Here is an 18,734-nt window from a genome sequence, read left to right on the forward strand (position 1 = left end):
TCGTACTCTGCTAACCCCCCGCCGCTCTCAGAGCACACCCAGCTCCCCACCGCAGCCCACGGGGGCCTGCTCGACTGGTCCTGGCCCCTCTCGGCCCTCGCTCCCGCGCCCTCCCTTTAGCTCACTCTGCTCTGGCCAGACCGGCCTCCCTGCTGTGTCCTGGGCACCCCGCTCTTTAGCACCCACTGTCCGTTTTCCTGGGTTTTGCCTCTTTTTCTCATTCTGATCTTGCCCAGAACCTCACGTCTTCAGAGGCCCGTGACTGCACCCATTTCCACCCCAGCCTCTCTCAGTGGGTTCTATTTCCATCCAGTGCTTACCACTACCAGAAGTCATTCCACTTGCTTATTTCCAGTGGGGGATTCTGTCGCCCCCACTGGAATATCAGCTTGCTGGTGGCAGGGGGCCCCTCTCAATTTTGTCCCCTGCAGGGTTCCCAAGGCTGAAACAGAGCCTGGCACGTAGCCGGGGCTTAACTGACATTTACCGAACAAAGGCCCTGGGCCAGAGATGCCCCAGTCTCCACCACTCCCTCCTGGCCCAACTGGCTTCATTAACTCATCATCCTTTCACCTTCCCTGCCGGACCCCCCGAACAGTGATGGCGAGACCTCCGGTCCTCTTTGACAGCTCTACAGGTTAGGACTGCTGTTGCCATTTCGACAGGAGGGACCAAGCCTCGGGGAGGAAGAGGAACTTCTAGAGGTGGGATTTGGACTCGCATCTGTGCCCAAGGAGGGCTGCCCTCTTCCCATCCCCCTGGACTAGCTTTCTGCACAGGCGAAGCAGGGACCAGCTTTCCAAGGAGCAATGCCAACCGCCACACACTGGCCCCCCAAGGGATGGCCCCCAGAACTGCTGGCCCTCATGGGAAATTCTGTGTCCCGGGCCTTTTCCTGGGGAGGCTGTGCGCCAAAGGGAACGCCAGTGACGTGGAATCGAGGACGTGGGGCAAGTCGTGATGCTCCAAGGCGCCGGGAAGAGGGAGCTGCTGCCGTGGGGGCTCGGCGGGTACCTTGGGGGTCGACCTCCTTGGCCAGCTTGAGGGCATCCGAGTTGGCCAGGTCCATGTTGGCGGGGGTCACGGCGAGGATGAGGCTGCTCTCCCGGCTGATGAACTGCAGGATCATGTCCTTGATCTGGTACTCAATGTCTGCGGGCTGGTCCCCCACAGGCACCTTGGTGATGCCCGGGAGGTCGATGAGGGTCAGGTTCAACACTGGGAGGGAAAGCAGAGGGAGAGGCTGTCAGAGCCAGGGCAGGGGAGGCACGCCCAGCCCTGCAGGGACCTGGCCCACTTCTCCAAGTGCTGGGGGTCAGGCCTCAGGATTTCTCCTGTGCTCCAACTGGATCCCACCTTTTGACCTGATAACTCCCTCCTAGGAATCCCATCTTATAGACACCCTCCTGTGAGACAGCTTTGTTTTTTTAATGAAGTGACTATTTTTTTTTTTTTTACTGAAGTATAGTTGAAGTGCAATATCATATAAGTTACAAGCATATAATACAGTGATTCACAATTTTTTAAAGTTATACTCCATTAATAGTTATTATCAGCGACACAGTTTTAAATCTGGACATTTGCATTTGCAGACTGGAATTACTCTCGATGGCTGAATAAATTTCAGCCCATCGATTCAGCCAGTACCAAGGAACTATTAAAAACAAAAAGATGATACTCTGGTAAGAAACACACTCTGAGATGCAGTCATACAAAAAAGAGGCATCAATGACTTTTATACCATGCTACGATTTGAGTAAAAGTTGTGAAACACACATACACGATATACACATACATGTTCATAACTGCCTACACAGGCATTATGTATCATTTCGAGAACATGAAATGTATTTCTAATTTTGGAGGGCAAGGTAGGTTTTCGCTGGATATGCCCTTTTATAACTTGAATATGAGCCATGTACAGGCATCATTTATTCAAAAATAAATAAACTGGGAATTGCCTGGCGGTCCAGTGGTTAGGACTCTGCACTTTCACTGCCGAGGGTGTGGGTTCAATCCCTGGTTGGGGAAGTAATATCCCGCAAGCCAAGCGGTGCGGCCAATAAATAAATAAACAAATAAATCAACTCATCACAAAGAACCCATACCGAGGGGTTAAGAGTCGGCTGCAATATTCACCAAATACCACTTAAGTCAGCAATCCATGCCTCTGGGTCAGAGGTTATACATGGCTACAGGCTGCTTGCTCTGTTTTAATGATGCAGTTTTAAAATCAGGACGTTATGCAGAAAAGTCTGGCTTTCTGGCTCCTCTTGAAGAACCAGAAGACCTGGCTGCCTTGGGCTGGCATCACTGTGTGGCCACCATTCACCTGGGAGCCGAGCCGTGGCTGCTCCTTTAAAAGGAACATACGAGCTGCAATTCACCCCAGACTCCACCACTCCCGACAGTCTCCCTGGCATGCTGTTTCTCTTAGAGCTGAGATGAGACGTGGGAAGATACGGATCAAGAGGGCTGTGTTGTGTGTGACGAGAAATGGGAGGGGCTGTGTTCTCGAGGGTGAGGCCGACCCGACCCGTGACCCTCGGAGTCAGCCTTCCGCTGCCCCCGTATGTGAGGGGTCCCTGTTGCCTACCGTGTGGCGAGTAGACCCGCAGGTTGATGGGCACTGGGGAGATGCCTTTGTTGGTCCCCGTGACCCTGTCGGTCTCGGCTTCAATCTCCTGTCGGACTTCCTCAAAGTCTGTAAACTTTTTGGACTTGCAGTGCAAAAACTCGGCATATTCTGAAAAGGGAAGAAAGATGCTCCAAATGAGAAAGAGAAGCGGTCTCGCTGTGTGCGGGGGAACAGATGGCCTTCTGGGACAGGTGCTTTGTCAAGCAGAGAAAGTGAAGAATCAGTTACAGGCCTCCCAGGAATTTGGGGGGCAACAGATTCATTCTCTTGACAAGTACTTGAGGGGGGCCCTCCTATAGACCATGTCCCCTTCTAGACCTCAGGGATTCCACAAGGTACAAAACGGGCAAAAATCCTGACTCTGTGGAATGGACATTCTCATGAAGCATTCTGCAAAACAACACGTCATGACATATTATGAGTACAAAAAAAAAATCAAAAACAAAACAAAAGAGACCCCACAAAAAACAAAAGACAACAACCAACAGGTGGGTGTGACCAGCACTTATTCTTTTTCTTGATGAACAGAATACGAAGGATCGGCGGGCATCACCCAGAGCGCGGTGATGCACGTTTGATGAAGCTTCTGCTTCGCTGTCATATCACACGAGGTGGTCCTGGGTCGAGATGCAGAATCTCAAGTCAAAAGGGCCGCAAGTCGCTGCCCTGGTGGGATCCTGAGCCGCCAGCACCCTCTAGCCAGGCGAGATCCCCAGTGCGTGTCCCTGGAACTCATCGTCCTCCTTCCCCAGGGCACCCGCACAGGATGGGGAACAGGCAGCACCACTGGCCTCACGAAAGCCCATCTCGCTGCCCGTCCGCCCCTCCTGGCTGTTCATGGGGCCCCCCAACCTAGACGTGAACTCCTCAGGAGAAATGCTTTCTGGCTTCTTCAGGCCTTCTGAGCCCAGGGTGTCTGAAAGCCGTTATTGACACTGAGATGAAGGGAAATAAAAGTGACTAACGGGGCTTCCCTGGTGGCGCAGTGGTTAAGAATCCGCCTGCCAATGCAGGGGACACGGGTTCGAGCCCTGGTCCGGGAAGATCCCACATGCCGCGGAGCAACTAAGCCCGTGCGCCACAACTACTGAGCCTGCGCTCTAGAGCCCGTGAGCAACAACTACTGAGCCCGTGTGCCACAACTACTGAAGCCCACGTGCCTAGAGCCCGTGCTCCTCAACGAGAAGCCACCGCAATGAGAAGCCCGCGCACAGCAACGAAGACCCAACACAGCCTAAAATAAATAAATTAAAAAGAAACAGTGACTAACGATAGTGCTGGTCCTATCATCAAGGCAGAGAAATCCAAAGCACAATGTGGATAAAGCAGGAAGAAAAAATGTTCATCGCAGGACGTAGGTGCTGAGTCTATAGGCACTCACCGTACAATTCCTGACTTTTCCATGTGTTTGAATTTTCACAGTATATGTTGGGGAGGGGGGACCTTCTAGGCCCAGAGATCACGGCTCCTGCAAGTGATGCTGAAAAGAGGGAAGTAAGTCTCACTGGCAAACAGCCTAAAGAACTGGTCCACGGCAGAGATGCAAAGATGTACACTGTAGCGCTGTTTCTCACAGTAAAAGACTAGAAATTGCCTCAATGTTCACCAGGAGGAGACCTGGCTACATAAATCAGAGCACAGTGTTACCATCAGCTGCATCAGAAGAAAGGATGGAGAAAGACCCCTGCGACAGAGAAAGGCCAGGCAGGTGAAGACTCTCTACCCAGAGGTGGAACACAGCAGAAAGAAATGAATGCAAAGAGGTTCGCCATCCCATCACCATAACTGAACAAACTATGGCCAACAGTCAGGCATTGTTTGCTCTGGCCAGGCCCTGCGTGTGGTCCCATTTGTTCCTCACAAGTGAGCACCTTAGCAGGTAGGCACCTCCATAATGCCCATATCACAGACAGGGAAACTGAGGCCAGAGAAGTGACGCAACCTGGCTCAAGCTCAGTGGCGGAGCTGGGATTTGGAGTTCCGATAATCTGTCTCCAGATAGTGGCTCTCGAGTCACGTGGCCTCTGTGAGGCCACAGACAGGCTCCTCACCTCTCTAACCTCTGCTGCGGGGCTCAGGGGGACTCCGCGCTCAGATCACTGAGGATCTTACCCAATGTGGGCACTGGCCACTCGGGAGCAGGGCAAGGAAGACGCTGGCTGGAGGGTACAGGATCAACCACCCCACCCCCTTCAGCTGACCCAGTTCCCAAGGACGGTCGTGCTCCAGCCCTCCACACGGACAAGAGGAAATACTCCGCTGCTCTTCCTGCAGCAGCCACCACAAATGGAACAATCCTCCAACCCCCACAGCAAACCTCAGCTCTCTTCCGGCTCAAGGCCCTGGGCTCAGCACTTGCAAGGTACCATCCCCCTTCCTAGAGTGCAGCGGAATGGAGGATGGGAAAGGGGCTGCGGACCAGGACACAGGCCCTGTCCCTTGCAAACCTCTACCCTGCCAGGCCGGCCTGCCTGTTGCCTCTTCCAGGGAGCCTTCCCTGATTCCACACCACCTGGAACCCCCATTGTGCATCTTGGACCTCCTCCCCTGGCAGAGCCAGGTCACCCCGGATTGTGTTTATGGGACCAGGACCTGCCAGCTGTAGCCTCCCAGAGCCTAGTGTGTGTGGCAGCCTTCTCTTCTGCCAGACCCTTTGTGCCTCTGTGTGAGTGAAAGATGTGCAGGAGATGGTGCTGGAGAGCCACAACTTCTCCCCCAGAGGGTCAGTGGACAGCAGAAACCATACCCTCTGTGCCTAACGGGAAGGTCAAGGATTCAGCCAGGCCCATCCCTCACAACCTGCCTTCTTTACTGGGCTCCTTGTCACTCTGGAACCATGGGCTAGATTCCAGGCTCATACCAACTAAGAAAGGTTCTGCCAACCCTCCTTCCTCTCCGCCCACAAGCACCGACCCTCTTAAAGCCAGACCTCAGCCTCTGCTCCTTGAAACCCTCCATAGCTCCCACCTCACCGCAGTAAAAGCCAAAGTCTTGGAACTTCCCTGGCAGTCCAGGGGTGAAGACTCCGCGCTTCCAATGCAAGGGGCGCGGGTTCGATCCCCGGTCCGGGAACTAAGATCCCACATGCCGCACGGTGCGGCCCCCCACCCCCAAAAAAAGACCTGAAGTCTTTAGCACATGTCGCAGGGCCCTACAAAATTTCCTTCCCCCCAACTTCTGACCCCAACTCACTCCCCTCCAGCTACACTGGCTTGCCTGGTTTCTCACACTCCAAGCCCTCCACTCCTGCCTCAGGGCCTTTGCACTGGCTCTTCTCTCTGCCTACAGATACCCTTACGGGACCCTCCCTCTCCCCCTTTAGGTTTCTGCTTGAATGTCACCTCTCTTTCTCCGTGAGGCCTGCTCTGACCCCAAAGTGAGATGACAAACCTCCTCAGTCTCTTTCCCCCTTCCCTTCCTTAGGATCGTCCAAGTACCTGCCACCTTCTAATACGGTTTACCTTGTCAGCCTATGTATTTTCTCTGATCCCCAGGAGAAGGTCCACCCCACGGGGCAGGGATCTGAATCTGTGTTGTTCTGTGTCCCCGGGGCACAGTACTCTGAGCACACAGTAGGTGCTCTGTAATTACGTTTACAACTAAAATGACTGCCGGAAAGGTAGTATGGTCCCTGCTCCAGCTTCCGTGAGGTGGCCCAGCACCGCCACGGCCACCAAGCTGAATATATGGGAGACTAGACAGGAACAGGGTCTGACGGGACCACCTGCTATCTCCCCCTCCCTCCCTCCTTCCCAATGCACTTCTTGGCAGCACAGGTCCAGCAGAGCCAGGGTCCTGGTCTGATGAGGAAGATGGACTCGGCACAAGCATGTCACAGCAGGTGCCAGAGGCGCTCAGAAAAGAGACTCAACGTACCAGGAACTAGGAGGGGTCTCCTGGAGGGGTGGCCTGACCGACTCAGCCCTGGCCTACCTCATGCCCGCATGACCTTTCTGAAGTGGAGACCCTTCCCTATGCCCTGAGGATGCTCTGGACACAGGGGAGTCTATGGGAGATGCAGAGAAGGTGGGGGGATGGATGCCCACTGGCCAGGCTCCCCCTCTGTGCCTCAGCTTCCCCGTGAGGAAAATTACAATATGACAAATAGGCGGAGTGTTTAGCCTGGGTCTCCACAGCCCTGTAAGTGCTTGGATGGGGGAGGTGATTTTTTTAACGATGTACGGTCTCAAAGAATAATTCAGAGGCCTTGAGGCTGAGCTAATGGCCTGCAATGCCTGGAGAGCGCCCTCTCAACTCATCCCCAGCAGCCCAGGCCGAGCCACCACCAGCTCCGCCTGCCCTGGTCCCCGGGCCCCGCTGCAGCGCCGGTCTATCCCCAGAGCAGCTGCAGCGTTTTCAAACCTTCCTTTCCTTGTGCTCAGATAACAAAGCCAGTCCCTCAGGTCCCTGGGCCCTGCCGCAGCATTTCGACGGCCACACGGGCCTCCCACCGGAGCCCGGCATTAGGCTTCCCTGGAAGGAGGGCCAGCCACGTATGATCGGTCCCCGGAGGCTCCACAGGACCAGCCCAGGGCACAGCAGGAATCAAGGATAAAGCGGGCCCTCGGCGAGCAGCTGAGCTGCCAACTCGGAGGAGCCAGCCACCCTTAGCCACTGCAGGGCATCCCACCCGCGTCCCATGGGGTCAGTGAATGCGCTTGCAGTTTTTTTCTAGAAGGAGGTCCTGCCCTCCCACCCAGGACTTGTTCCCTGCCTCCTTCAGGTCTTGGCTCTAAACAACTCTGCTTGGGGAGGCCCACCCAGACCAGCCGGCCCTTCGCGGCGCTCCTCACACTGACTCACCACGTGCTTGTGTGTCCCCTGCTAAAGTCAGAGCTGCAAGAAGGGACTGCGAGGGACTTGGTTTTGGTCTCTGTACTCCACGGTGCCTGGTGCATAGTAACTGCTTAATAAAACTTAATTACTAGGTGGCCTGTTACAAAGCATTAGGTGCCGAAGCGTAGGAGGACTTCCCCCACCCCATGACTCCCATGTGGGTCCCCGCTGTGTTCAGTAGCCAACACCCCGCCTCGGGCATCCCCCAGGCATGCCCTTCAAGAAGGTGCCCTCAGGACTTCCCCGGTGGTCCAGCGGTTAAGACTCTGTGCTCCCAGTGCAGGGGGCATGGGTTCGATCCCTGGTCGGAGAACTAAGATCCTGAATGCTGCTCGGCACGGCCAAAAAAAAAAAAAAAAAGGTGCCCTCAGAAGGGAGGTGACAAGTACACGCCACCACCTTCTTGGGGTCAGCCCACCCACCTCCACCCCCGGGCACAAGGAAGCAGCCCCATGACAGAGGCCACAGTTCCTCAACCTGGTTTCTCATGAGGTCTTTGGGGCCTCCCATTTTAAAGGAGCTCATGGAGGCCCACAAAGGCATGGTCAGAAGATCCCCCTCCCTACCCCAAAGGCAGACCAGGCCACGAGCCCACGGGCATTGCTTAAGAATCATGAAGTGGGGTCCAGTGGTTAGGACTCTGCACTTCCACTGCAGGGGGCCCGGGTTCAATCCCTGGTCGGGGAACTAAGATCCCATAAGCAGAGTGGCACGGCCAAAAAAAAAAAAGAAAAAAGAAAAAGGATCAAGGATATAGAAAGAAGAAAAAGATAGGAGAGATGTATAATAAGAAGAAAGCATTTACTGGATATCTTTAAGAATACGGGGGCTTCCCTGGTTGCGCAGTGGTTAAGAATCCGCCTGCCAATGCAGGGGACACGGGTTCAATCCCTGGTCCGGGAAGATCCCACATGCCGCGGAGCAACTAAGCCCGTGCACCACAACTACTGAGCCTGCGCTCTAGAGCCCGCAAGCCACAACTACTGAGCCCGTGTACCACAACTACTGAAGCCCGCATGCCTAGAGCCCGTGCTCCGAAACAAAAGAAGCCACCGCAATGAGAAGCATGTGCCCGCAATGAAGAGGAGCTCCCGCTCGCCGCAACTAGAGAAAGCCCGCGTGCAGCAACGAAGACCCAATGCAGCCAAAAATAAACAAATAAAATCAATAAATTTATAAAGAAAAAAAAGAATACGGAATGCTAAAACTTGATAAAGCATTAAAAAAACGCATTTTTTAAAAAAACAGCCCCTCGGGCCTGGAGAACGCAAGTCAGGCACCACAGCATGACTTGGGGAGGCGACAGGAAGCTGAGAGGGAGGTGGGAGCGCCTCAGTTTCCCCACAGTGAAACAGGACAACACAGAGCCCAGGGTTAGCGATGTGATAAAGCAATCAAATAGTGCCAGGCCCAGAGACAGCGTGCAGATAGCTCAGCTGCCGGGCTTAGGGCAACTTCCGACGCTCCCTGGGGTTTCGGTGCTTCAGGGGTGTGTGTGAGGGTTCTGTCCTGACCTCTGGGAGCACGTCCCATCCCTTCTCCATTCTCAACACAACAAAGAGCAGAACAACCAGGCCGACCCCGGGCAGCGGAGATGGGGGTCTGCCTTCCCCAACCTGTCAACAAACGTGCTGGTCTGGCCGACACAGCCCAGGAGGAACAACCTGGGGCTCAGAGACACCTGGGAGACCCTGAGCACCACATAACTGAAGGGATCCAGACTTGAGGAACTCTTCAGAGCTTTCAGCTGACCAGGAACGGGGCAAAGCACGTGGTATCTCCGAGTCCGTGTGGTCCTCAACCCCAACCCCACCCCCACCCCCACCCCCAGATTTGAGACAAGTCGTGAATACCTCCCATTCTAGGACACAGTGGTCACTGGGAAGGTATGACATTACGATTTATAATAAGAAATATGTATTTGGTCTTCCCTCCACTTCTGACACAGAGCTTCTAAAATCCTTGGAATGTTCTAGGGATAAGAGTGATATTCATAACAAGCCCCTCTCAGTCATACCTAAGTTTATGTTAATGAGGTGGCTTGGAATGCACCTAAGGATGGGGGCTGGCTATCAGGGAAACCAGCCAGCTGTGATTAGAAGGTTGGAAACTTCAGTCCCACCCCTTGACCTCCGGGGAGGAAACAGAGGCTGCTGAAGGTTGAATCAAGCACTAATGGGAATGATTTAATCAACCATTCCCTACATCCTCCGTAAAACCCCAAGAGGATGGCGTTCAGAGAGCTTCCAGGTTGGTGAGCAGATGCAGGGGCCGGGAGAGTGGCGAGCTCGGACAGGGCACAGAAGCTCCTTGTCCCTTTCCCGTACCTTGCCTTATGCATCTCTTCCATCTGGCTCTTCCTGAGTTATACATATCTTTTTATAATGAACCGGGAATCTGGAGAGTAAAATGTTTCTCTGAGTTCTGTGGACCACTCTGGAAAATTGATTGAACCCAAGGAGGGGCGCATAGGAACCTCTGATCTAGAGTCGGGCAGTCAGAAGCACAGATGACAGCCTGGACTTGGGATTGGCATCTGAAGCGGGTGCGGGGGTACAGTCTGGCGGGACTGACCCCTTAACCTGTGGGACGTGATGCTGCCTCCAGGTAGGGAGTGTCAGAACTGAGTTAAATTGGAGGACACCGGATCAGTGTCCACTGACAACTGGAGAACTGGTTGTTGATGTGGGAAAAAACACACACTGGAGAACGTGACAGTCCCAGGCTGCCATCCTGACCAGCTTCCACCTGACCCTCACCAGCTCCCAGCTTGGTTTCCTTATGGAGACACAAGGCCACAGCCCGACCATGGCAGGGTCTATAGGCTTTATAGAAAGGGCCCTGCGAGGGCCAGGCTGGCCAGGGAAAGGTGCTGCACACACAGTCGTGGATACTCTCCCACGGGAGAGAAGGGGCACAGCAGCAGCCCTTAAGAGCACGGCTAGGCACCTGCCCCATGATGATGGAGCACCTACTGGGTGCCAGGCCCCATGCTGGGCACAGGGGAGAGCGATGGACAAAGCAGGTCAGCGGCTCTGCTCTGGTGGCACTGATGTTGAGGCAGGGGGAGAGAGAGAGAGAGACCATCAAGAAAATACGACGGGGACTTCCCTGGTGGCACAGTGGTAAGAGTCTGCCTGCCAATGCAGGGGACACGGGTTCAAGCCCTGGTCCGGGAAGATCCCACATGCCGCGGAGCAACTAAGCCCGTGTGGCACAACTACTGAGTCTGCGCTCTAAAGCCCACGAGCCACAACTACTGAAGCCTGCGTGCCCTAGAGCCCACGAGCCACAACTACTGAGCCCGCGGGCCTAGAGCCCGTGCTCCGCCACAAGAGAAGCCACCGAAATGAGAAGCCTGTGCACCGCAACGAAGAGTAGCCCCCGCTCATCGCAAGTAGAGAAAGCCCGCACGCAGCAACAAGGACCCAACGCAGCCAAGAATAAATAAATAAATAGATAGATAAATAGATAATTAATTAATTTTTAAAAGAAAGAAAGAAAATACAAGGGACTTCCCTGGTGGTCCAGTGGTTAAGTCTCCGCACTCCCAACGCAGGGGGCCCGGGTTCAATCCCTGGTCAGGGAACTAGATCCTGCACGCTGCAAGTAAAGATCTCGCATGCGGCAACTAAAGGAGCCCGCATGTGGCAACAAAGATCCCGCGTGCCGCAACTAAGACCCGGCACAAATAAATAAATAAATAAATATGCATTAAGGGAATAAAAAAAGAAAATACGAGAACAGGATGGTGCCTCATAACGCACGCTGCAGAAGAAGGCAGCAGTGACCGGTGTGGGGAGGAGGAGGAGGAGGAGGAGGATGGGGCAGGGTGTTCCAGGCAGGACGCACAGTGAGGGTGAAGGTCCAGAGGTGGGAACTATCGAGCTGGTCCTGAGGATGAAGAGGAAGATCGTGGCACCAGGAGGAGGTGAGGGCCCAGAGGCCAGCAAGGCCCCGTGGGAGCCACGAAGCCTCAAGGAGGCTGAGAGCCAAGCCCTGACACCCCCTCTCCGGCTCCTGTGAGCACCGGCCAAGGTCAAGGCTGGGAGGGGAGGCTCATGCACACTCCACACAAGAACAGTCCCCAGCACCCAGGGTTTACGAGGTCCGGGGGTGGTTCCCAAGGAGGAGTAGGGTTCCCCCGCGAGCCACCAAACTTCCTGGTGGCTGTGGTCTGACGTAATTTTTAAACTAAGCCAACTGAAAGTCATGGCTCACTGAGACCAACCTGGACGAGGAGAAGCAGGGCGCCACTGGGCGCTGCAGAAGTCAGAGAATTAGGAACTTATGGTACCAGGGACTCCAGACCCTACAGGAGGCGGCCGCCACACCACAGACTCATGGGGTGCCAGGGCCACGAGGGAGTCACCACTACCACCCCCATTCTACAGATGAGGAGGCCGAGGCACAGAGAGGGAAGCTACTTGCCCGAGGTCGCGGATAGGAAGGGGTGGCAGCCTGGCTCTGGAGTCCTGTCCCTGAGAAGCACCTGAACAAAACTTTAATCTCTAGGAGCAGTGCAGCCCCGCGTAGCCCCTAGAAAGCTCTAAAGCCCCAGCCATCACCAAGTCCCACACTGCGCTCAGCTTCCTCCCTCTTATCAGTGTCACCCCCAGCCCTGGTGCTTTGGTGACCGTCACCTGGACTCCCCACCTCGAGATCACTGTAGACTCTGCCCTCACCACCACAGCACCGCCCTGGGCCAGGCCCCAACACCTCTCACCTGGCGCCAGGCCCACCTCTCCCTGGCCTCCCCACCTGCACTCCTGCGCCTGTCCATCCCTCCTCCACAAGGCAGCCGATGGGCTAAGCCGGTCTCTCCACACCCTGAATGCCACTCGGGTTCCCCAACGCCTGAACCCGTTATCACACCTGCCAGGAGGTGCCACCTGCCTCCCGGGCCCTCCCCAGCCTCACCTCACAGCTTCACAACACAGCTGTTGCCCTGCCTAGAATGTTCTCCCCGGGACCCTGGCCCAAAGTAGATCCAATATCTGGTATACTCTCCCACAGTCCCCTGTGCTTTCCCCTCTTAGCTGGACCACAGCAACCCCGCGTGTGCGGCGCCCAACAGGCTGAGCTCAGGGAGGGCCGGGACCCTCGGAGTGCTCACGCTGCCTCCCTGGCATCCGGCCAAGGCCCAGCTCACATCTGCTTGGGACATTAAGAGACTGAGAAGGGACTTCCCTGGTGGTGCAGTGGTTAAGAATACTCCTGCCCATGCAGGGGACACGGGTTCGAGCCCTGGTCCAGGAAGATCCCACATGCCACGGAGCAACTAAGCCCGTGAGCCACAGCTACTGAGCCTGCGCTCTAGAGTCTGTGTGCTGCAACTACTGAGCCCGCGTGCTGCAACTACTGAGCCCGCGTGCCACAACTACTGAAGCCTGTGTGCCTGGAGCCCGTGCTCCGCAACAAGAGAAGCCACCGCAATGAGAAGCCCGCGCACCGCAAGAAAGAGTAGCGCCCGCTCGCCGCAACTAGAAAAAGCCCGCGTGCAGCAACGAAGACCCAACGCAGCCAAAAAAAAAAGAGAGAGAGAGAGAGAGACTGGGAATGCCATGGTCGGTGGGGGGAGAGTGTGCAAGCTGGGACACAGCAAGGAGCACTCCCACATGGGACACCCTGGACCCCTCTCCCCCGCCCACACCCCCAGCCCCAGCCCAACAAGATCCAACTATATGTCTCCATCTTCACGGCTGCCACCCCATCCCTACTTCCTGGGTCCCACTGCCCCAGAGCTGGTCCCTGTGGTCTCTTCTCCACCAGTGGCCACAGGATCTGGTCAAACCACACCTCGGCCTAAGGCCACACTCCCCCAGAATGAGTTTAAGACTGGGCTTTCAAGATGGCCCTCCCATGTGCCCTCAGGCAAGTGGCTTGGAAGCTTCAGTTCCCTCCTCTGTAAAGTGGGGTGACAGGAATGGAGATTTCAGCATCCTCCGGGGCAGGCGCTGGGCAGATGTGCTCCCACAGGGCTGTCACTTGTCACGTGCTTCTCCTCTCTCCCCCATCAGAAGGAATTTCAGTTCCTCCAGCAGGCCACGCTGGGCATCACTGCCTCACGGTGTTCACACGTACCACTCTCTGCTAGGAGGGAGAGTTTCCCCTCTCGCAACACACCCCAAAGCACCTGTCAGCCTCGGCTCAAACATCACTTCCTCCGAGAAGCCCTGTGACGCTCCCAACCGAGGGACCGAGTCACCCCACCACCACCACACATATTCGCATCTGGTGAGGGCCACGTCTATGTGTCTCCCTCCTGCTCTCGACCCAAGTCTCCCCCTACACTGTCCCTCAGCACTAAAAGAAGTACCAAGAGGCAAGGTGACAGGTGGTGGCAGCATCCCTGGTCCTGCTCACCACTGTGTCCCAGCCCTGCACCAGCTTGTGGCATGCAGCAAGTGCCCACTGGATTATTGCTGGGTGACAGCCACTGGGGAGGTAGGTGATGGGGGACCCCTCCCGCCATGACAGTGCCACGGACCTTCTATTGCAGGAAGCCAGCCAACCTGTTCCCCAAACAGCAAGCTGTCCCCAAACAGGCTGGCAGCAAGCACAAAACCACAGCCACTGGGATGGCACCACTCGGCAAGGGCCTGGAGTGTGCCAGGCACTGTTCTACGGGCTGTACGTGTACTGAATAATACGGTCTTCATGGCAACCGACAAAGGCAGTACTATTATTATCTTCACTGTCCAGACAGGAAACACAGCTGTGAGCGGCAGTCCCTCCCCAGGGGCCAGACAGCCAGTAAGCTACAAAGCCAGGATCTGAACCTGGGCAGTATTAGCTCTCAGCCCCCACCCACCAGGGCAGAGGTTTTCCCAATGTAGTCAGGGGCCAAAAGCATCAGCGTGACCTGGGAACTCATTAAAAATGCAGATTCTCACCCCTCCACCCTCCACCAACCTACTGAATGTGAAACAGAAACCCAACGGGCCAAGCCCTATGTGACTCTGATCCCGCAGACATCTGAAAACCTGCGGCCCTGCCGCTGCCCTTCCTGGCACAGCTGACTGGACACCTGAACCCAGAGGAGGCAGCCCATTGGCTCGCCCCTGGCGGGCGCTGGACCAATCAACTGCCGTCTCTCACTGGTGTCCCGCCCTCCTGCAGGCAGATTGGGTGAAGGCCCGGAGGATGAAGGTGCGATGAAGGGACTAGAACCAGCTGAGAGTGGAGTCTGAGGTCTGACCCCACCTGGGTACTCATCCCAGGTGAAAGGCAGGTAACCTGCTTAAACCTCAGTTTCCCAATCTGTAAAATGGGAATATGTCAGCTGCCTTCCCAGAGTGCGGGTGTTTAACACGGCCTGTGGTGACGCTGGCACACCGAGTGCGGAACGGACCATGGCTGACATTCCAGGTCAGTGGGGAAGCAGCATGGAGACCCCTGGGGGCTCTGGAGAGAAGAGAGGCCCCACCCCCAACGGCTCCCCTCTCCCCCTCCAGCCTCTGACCTGAGATGCTTTACAAGGAAGCCAAGTGGGTTTCAAGCTGGGAGACATGCCCATGTTATGTCAGACTTGTGTGGGAAGAACAGAGGCCACCGAGGGGAGGACAGAAAAAAATCTACATGTGGGCCATTCTATATTCAACAGGCCGGGTCTCTCCCAAAAGTCAGTGTTGTAGTTTAAAAAGAAACGGTGGGGATGCTGCTCTAATGAAAAGAGGAGACACGACAATGAAGGGTAGTGTGGGACTGATCAGAGCAGCTGTAGAACCAGCCAGGGAAGATATCTGGGGGACAACTGGCAACATGGGTATGGACTGGGTGTAAGATAACAGGCAGAAATGATGCCTTTTCTTGGGTGTGGTTCTGTGAGTGTAAGAGAGTGTCCTTATTGCAAAGGGAGATGCACTGAAGCATTTCCGGTTGACATGTCACAATGTCTGCTATTGATTTTGCAAGTGCACAGCAAAAACGTGTCATCTACGATAGAGCCAGAAATATGGCCTGGTCACAGCTGAGGATGCTGGGGGTGGGTGGGGGTGCTCAATGAACTGTGCTTCAGCTTCCCTGCAGACAAGGAAAAAGTGAATTCAAACCCAAACGGCAGCCTAGGACCCGAGACTCATCAGAAGGCCCCTGGCTCCCGCTGGGCACCGCATCCACGTTCGTTTCCTGTTTGGGCTACAAGCCACCCCGTCGTACCTGTTTTTGAGAAGATGAGCTGCAGGATGAGAGGCCGCCGAGTGACGATTCCTGAACCTCGGGGAAGGAAGTCCCTGTGGGAGGGGAAAGGGTCAGAAATTACTCACGAGGCCGGCTTGCAGGGGGTAGGAAGTGTGGCCACACGGAGTGGAGCAATCCCCTCTTGCAATCTGGGTGATCTCAGCAAAGACACCAACCCCAGCAGGGCACCAGGGAACGCTCTGGCCTTGGAGGGTCCTGAGGCCACAGAGGAATGGGGGAGGGGCTGGATTGAAGGTTAGCGACAAACGGAACCATTTCCCTCCAGCTGGCTGTGCTCCGGCCCCAGCATGCCCAAAGAGCCCTTTCCCTGCCAAATATTTGGACCCCCAGACCCAAAAGAGATCAGTACATTTCTTTTTTTTTTTTTTTTGCCACACCGTGTGGCATGCAGGATCTTAGTTCCCTGACCAGGGATCGAACCCATGTCCCCTGCGGTGCAAGTGCGGAGTCTTAACCACTGGACTGCCCGGGGAAGTCCCCAGATCAGTACATTTCCTACCTACATTTTTTAAAGTAATATAATGCCATACATATGATATAAAGACTAAAATGAAAGGAAAATATTTAATGACAAAACACGATGTGTTTCATGTCCCAAAAAGACAAATCGATAGAGGCGGGGAGTGGATCAGTGGTTGCCCCAGGGGTGGGAAACTGAGAGAGGAGAGCTTTCTGGAGTGACGGAAATGTCCTAAAGCTGGACTGTAGTGCTGTTTACTAATACTTACTGTACATTTACTAAAAATCACTGCATTTGAAATGGGTGAATTTCCTAGCATGTAAATGATCCCTCAATAAAGCTGTTTAATAAAAATATATATATATGCTATGTATTTCATTATGGAAATACACAGGCACTACCTGCACTGACTTACACTAATACACCTGGATTCATGCAAAGTGGGAAAGCCGGGAGCCACCCTGGACCATTAAGAAAGGAAAGCAAGGGAATTCCCTGGCAGTCCAGTGGTTAGGACTCTGCGTTTTCACTGCTGAAGGCCCAGGCTAGATCCCTGGTGGGGGAACTAAGATCCCGCAAGCCGCATGGGCGCGGCAAAAAAAAAAAAAAAAAAAAAAAGGAAAGCAAAAGAGCAGGGGTCCAGGCAGGCACAGAAGCAGCAACATTTTCAGAGATCACCAAAGCCAGGCAAAGGATTCTTTGTTGTTCCATGTAAAATGGAGAAAGGTTCTAGGCACAGGGAATTTTAAACAAGTTTTGCACCCAGATAAACATTCGGATTATCTGAAATTTGTGCAGAACACTGGGCAGGTGTGTTTCATACAGGCAAGCATCCTTGGTGCCACCCCACTCCCCAGAACTGTGACAACCAGTGTCTCAGGGGCACCCTACCTGTATCGAGAGCCCCACAGGAGGTTGCTGGTTCTCAGCACGGGCTGGGTGTCGGAACCCCTGGGAACCTGTTAGCCCAGTGGGCGGAATGAGGGAGGAGGCGCGCCCTCACCGCACGCCATGCACTATGAGGGTCGCGCCCCATCGGCCTGTGGGCGGGCGGTCCCACCACGCTTATGCAGCGCCTCCTCTGACTGGGCACAGGGACACGGCAGTGACCACGCAGCAGGTCGGCCTGTGAGATGAGGGACATCCCAGGGGCAGATCGGCTCTGGAGGTCCTATGGGGGCGCCGCTGCGAGCAGCAGAGTGGGGCGCTAGAGTGGACGAGTGAACGGCCCCAGAGAGGGGTCGGGTGACGGTGGTGCTGGAGGTCACGGGGAGAAGGCTGGTCGTCATTCTTAGAGCAAGGCCACTTGCTGTCACTGTTGAGGGACAGTCAGATCATAACCCTGTGTGCTTTTAAAGGTATGTGTCTTTAAAAGACCCCTCTGGGGACTTCCCTGGTGGTGGTCCAGTGGTTAAGACTCTGCACTTCCAATGCAGGGGACACAAGTTCGATCCCTGGTCGGGGAACTAAGATCCCACATGCCACGTGGCATGGCCGAAAAATAAAAACAATAAAAAATAAATAAAATAAAAGACCCCTCTGGCAGCTTCAGGGGTGAGGGTGGGAGCCAAGAGGCAGGCAGGAGGCAACTGCACTGGTCAAGGCGAGCGATGACGGGCTGGATTGGGGGATGGCAGGGACACAGAGGGCAGTCGACAGACACTGGAGAGAGTCGAGAAGAGCTGAGGAGACAGCCAGCCATGACTGGGGAACAGGTTGGGTGGAGAAGACCCATGCAGGAAGGGAAGGGCCAAAACAGAGGGAAGAACGCCCCCAAGGGCACGCACAAGCCCCCGGGGGATGAAGCCCACAGCCCCTGGCGGCATGGTCAACCCTCCACACCTCGGATGCTACCCATGGAGCCTCATTCCTGAGGATGACAAAGAACCCGTGGGCCACCCTGCCCTGCCCTGCTCTGCTCACACCTGCTTCCCGCAGCAGCGTGACACCCTGAGCGTGACTCCCGTTCTCCCATTTGGCAGATAAGAAGACTGAGGAGCAGCAAGGATGTGTGACCTGGCCAAGGTCACAAGCTCGTTCACTCAAGTATTACTCACACCTACTGAGCACCCTGGAGGTGCTGGGGACACCAGTGCCAACCTCCTGGCGGGAACCACGTGAGACGCTGTGGGTGGGGACAAAGAAGACACATCATGGGGGTAAGAGGGCTTTGGTCAGTGACCAGACAAGACAGGAGCAGCATGTGAATGGAATCCCCGATGTCCCACCTCCACGCTGTCGTGTGTTATCAGGGCTGGTTCCTTTTCCTTGCTGACCCGTGCGCCACCGCGTGGACGGTCCACAATCTGTGCATCCACTAGCAAGCTGATGAGGCTTTTGGTGGGGGAGCGAGGGGTTGTCTTTCCAGCTCGGGGCCGTTACAAATAAAGCTGCTATGAACATTCTTATCCGTGCCTTTTGTTGACATATGCCCTTGTTTCTCTTGCTGAGTCATAGGGCAGACCTAACCTTGAACAGGCAAAACTAGTTTCTGCTGATAGAAATCAGAGCAGTTGGTCCCCTCTGGGGGAACCGACTAGAAGGGGCAGGAGGGGACTTTGCGGGGTGATGACAACGCCCTCTATCTTGATCTGACCA

General features: G+C 55.1%; 1 protein-coding gene across 8 annotated transcripts in view; it reads right to left on the minus strand.

The window, feature by feature from the left end:
* Positions 1-18,734, minus strand: part of DNM2 (dynamin 2) — a 91,694-nt gene that overhangs the window by 43,850 nt on the left and 29,110 nt on the right. For all 8 annotated transcript variants that reach the window (XM_068536987.1, XM_068536983.1, XM_068536981.1 and 5 more), the window contains exons 2-4: positions 15,635-15,708; positions 2,597-2,746; positions 1,015-1,218 (exon numbers count right to left, since the gene is read on the minus strand). In XM_068536987.1, the coding sequence (XP_068393088.1) occupies positions 1,015-1,218; positions 2,597-2,746; positions 15,635-15,708 (428 nt within the window). The remainder of the gene's footprint in view (positions 1-1,014; positions 1,219-2,596; positions 2,747-15,634; positions 15,709-18,734) is intronic.

This window comes from Eschrichtius robustus, chromosome 2 (genome assembly GCF_028021215.1).
Source record: "Eschrichtius robustus isolate mEscRob2 chromosome 2, mEscRob2.pri, whole genome shotgun sequence".
Lineage (NCBI taxonomy): Eukaryota > Metazoa > Chordata > Mammalia > Artiodactyla > Eschrichtiidae > Eschrichtius > Eschrichtius robustus.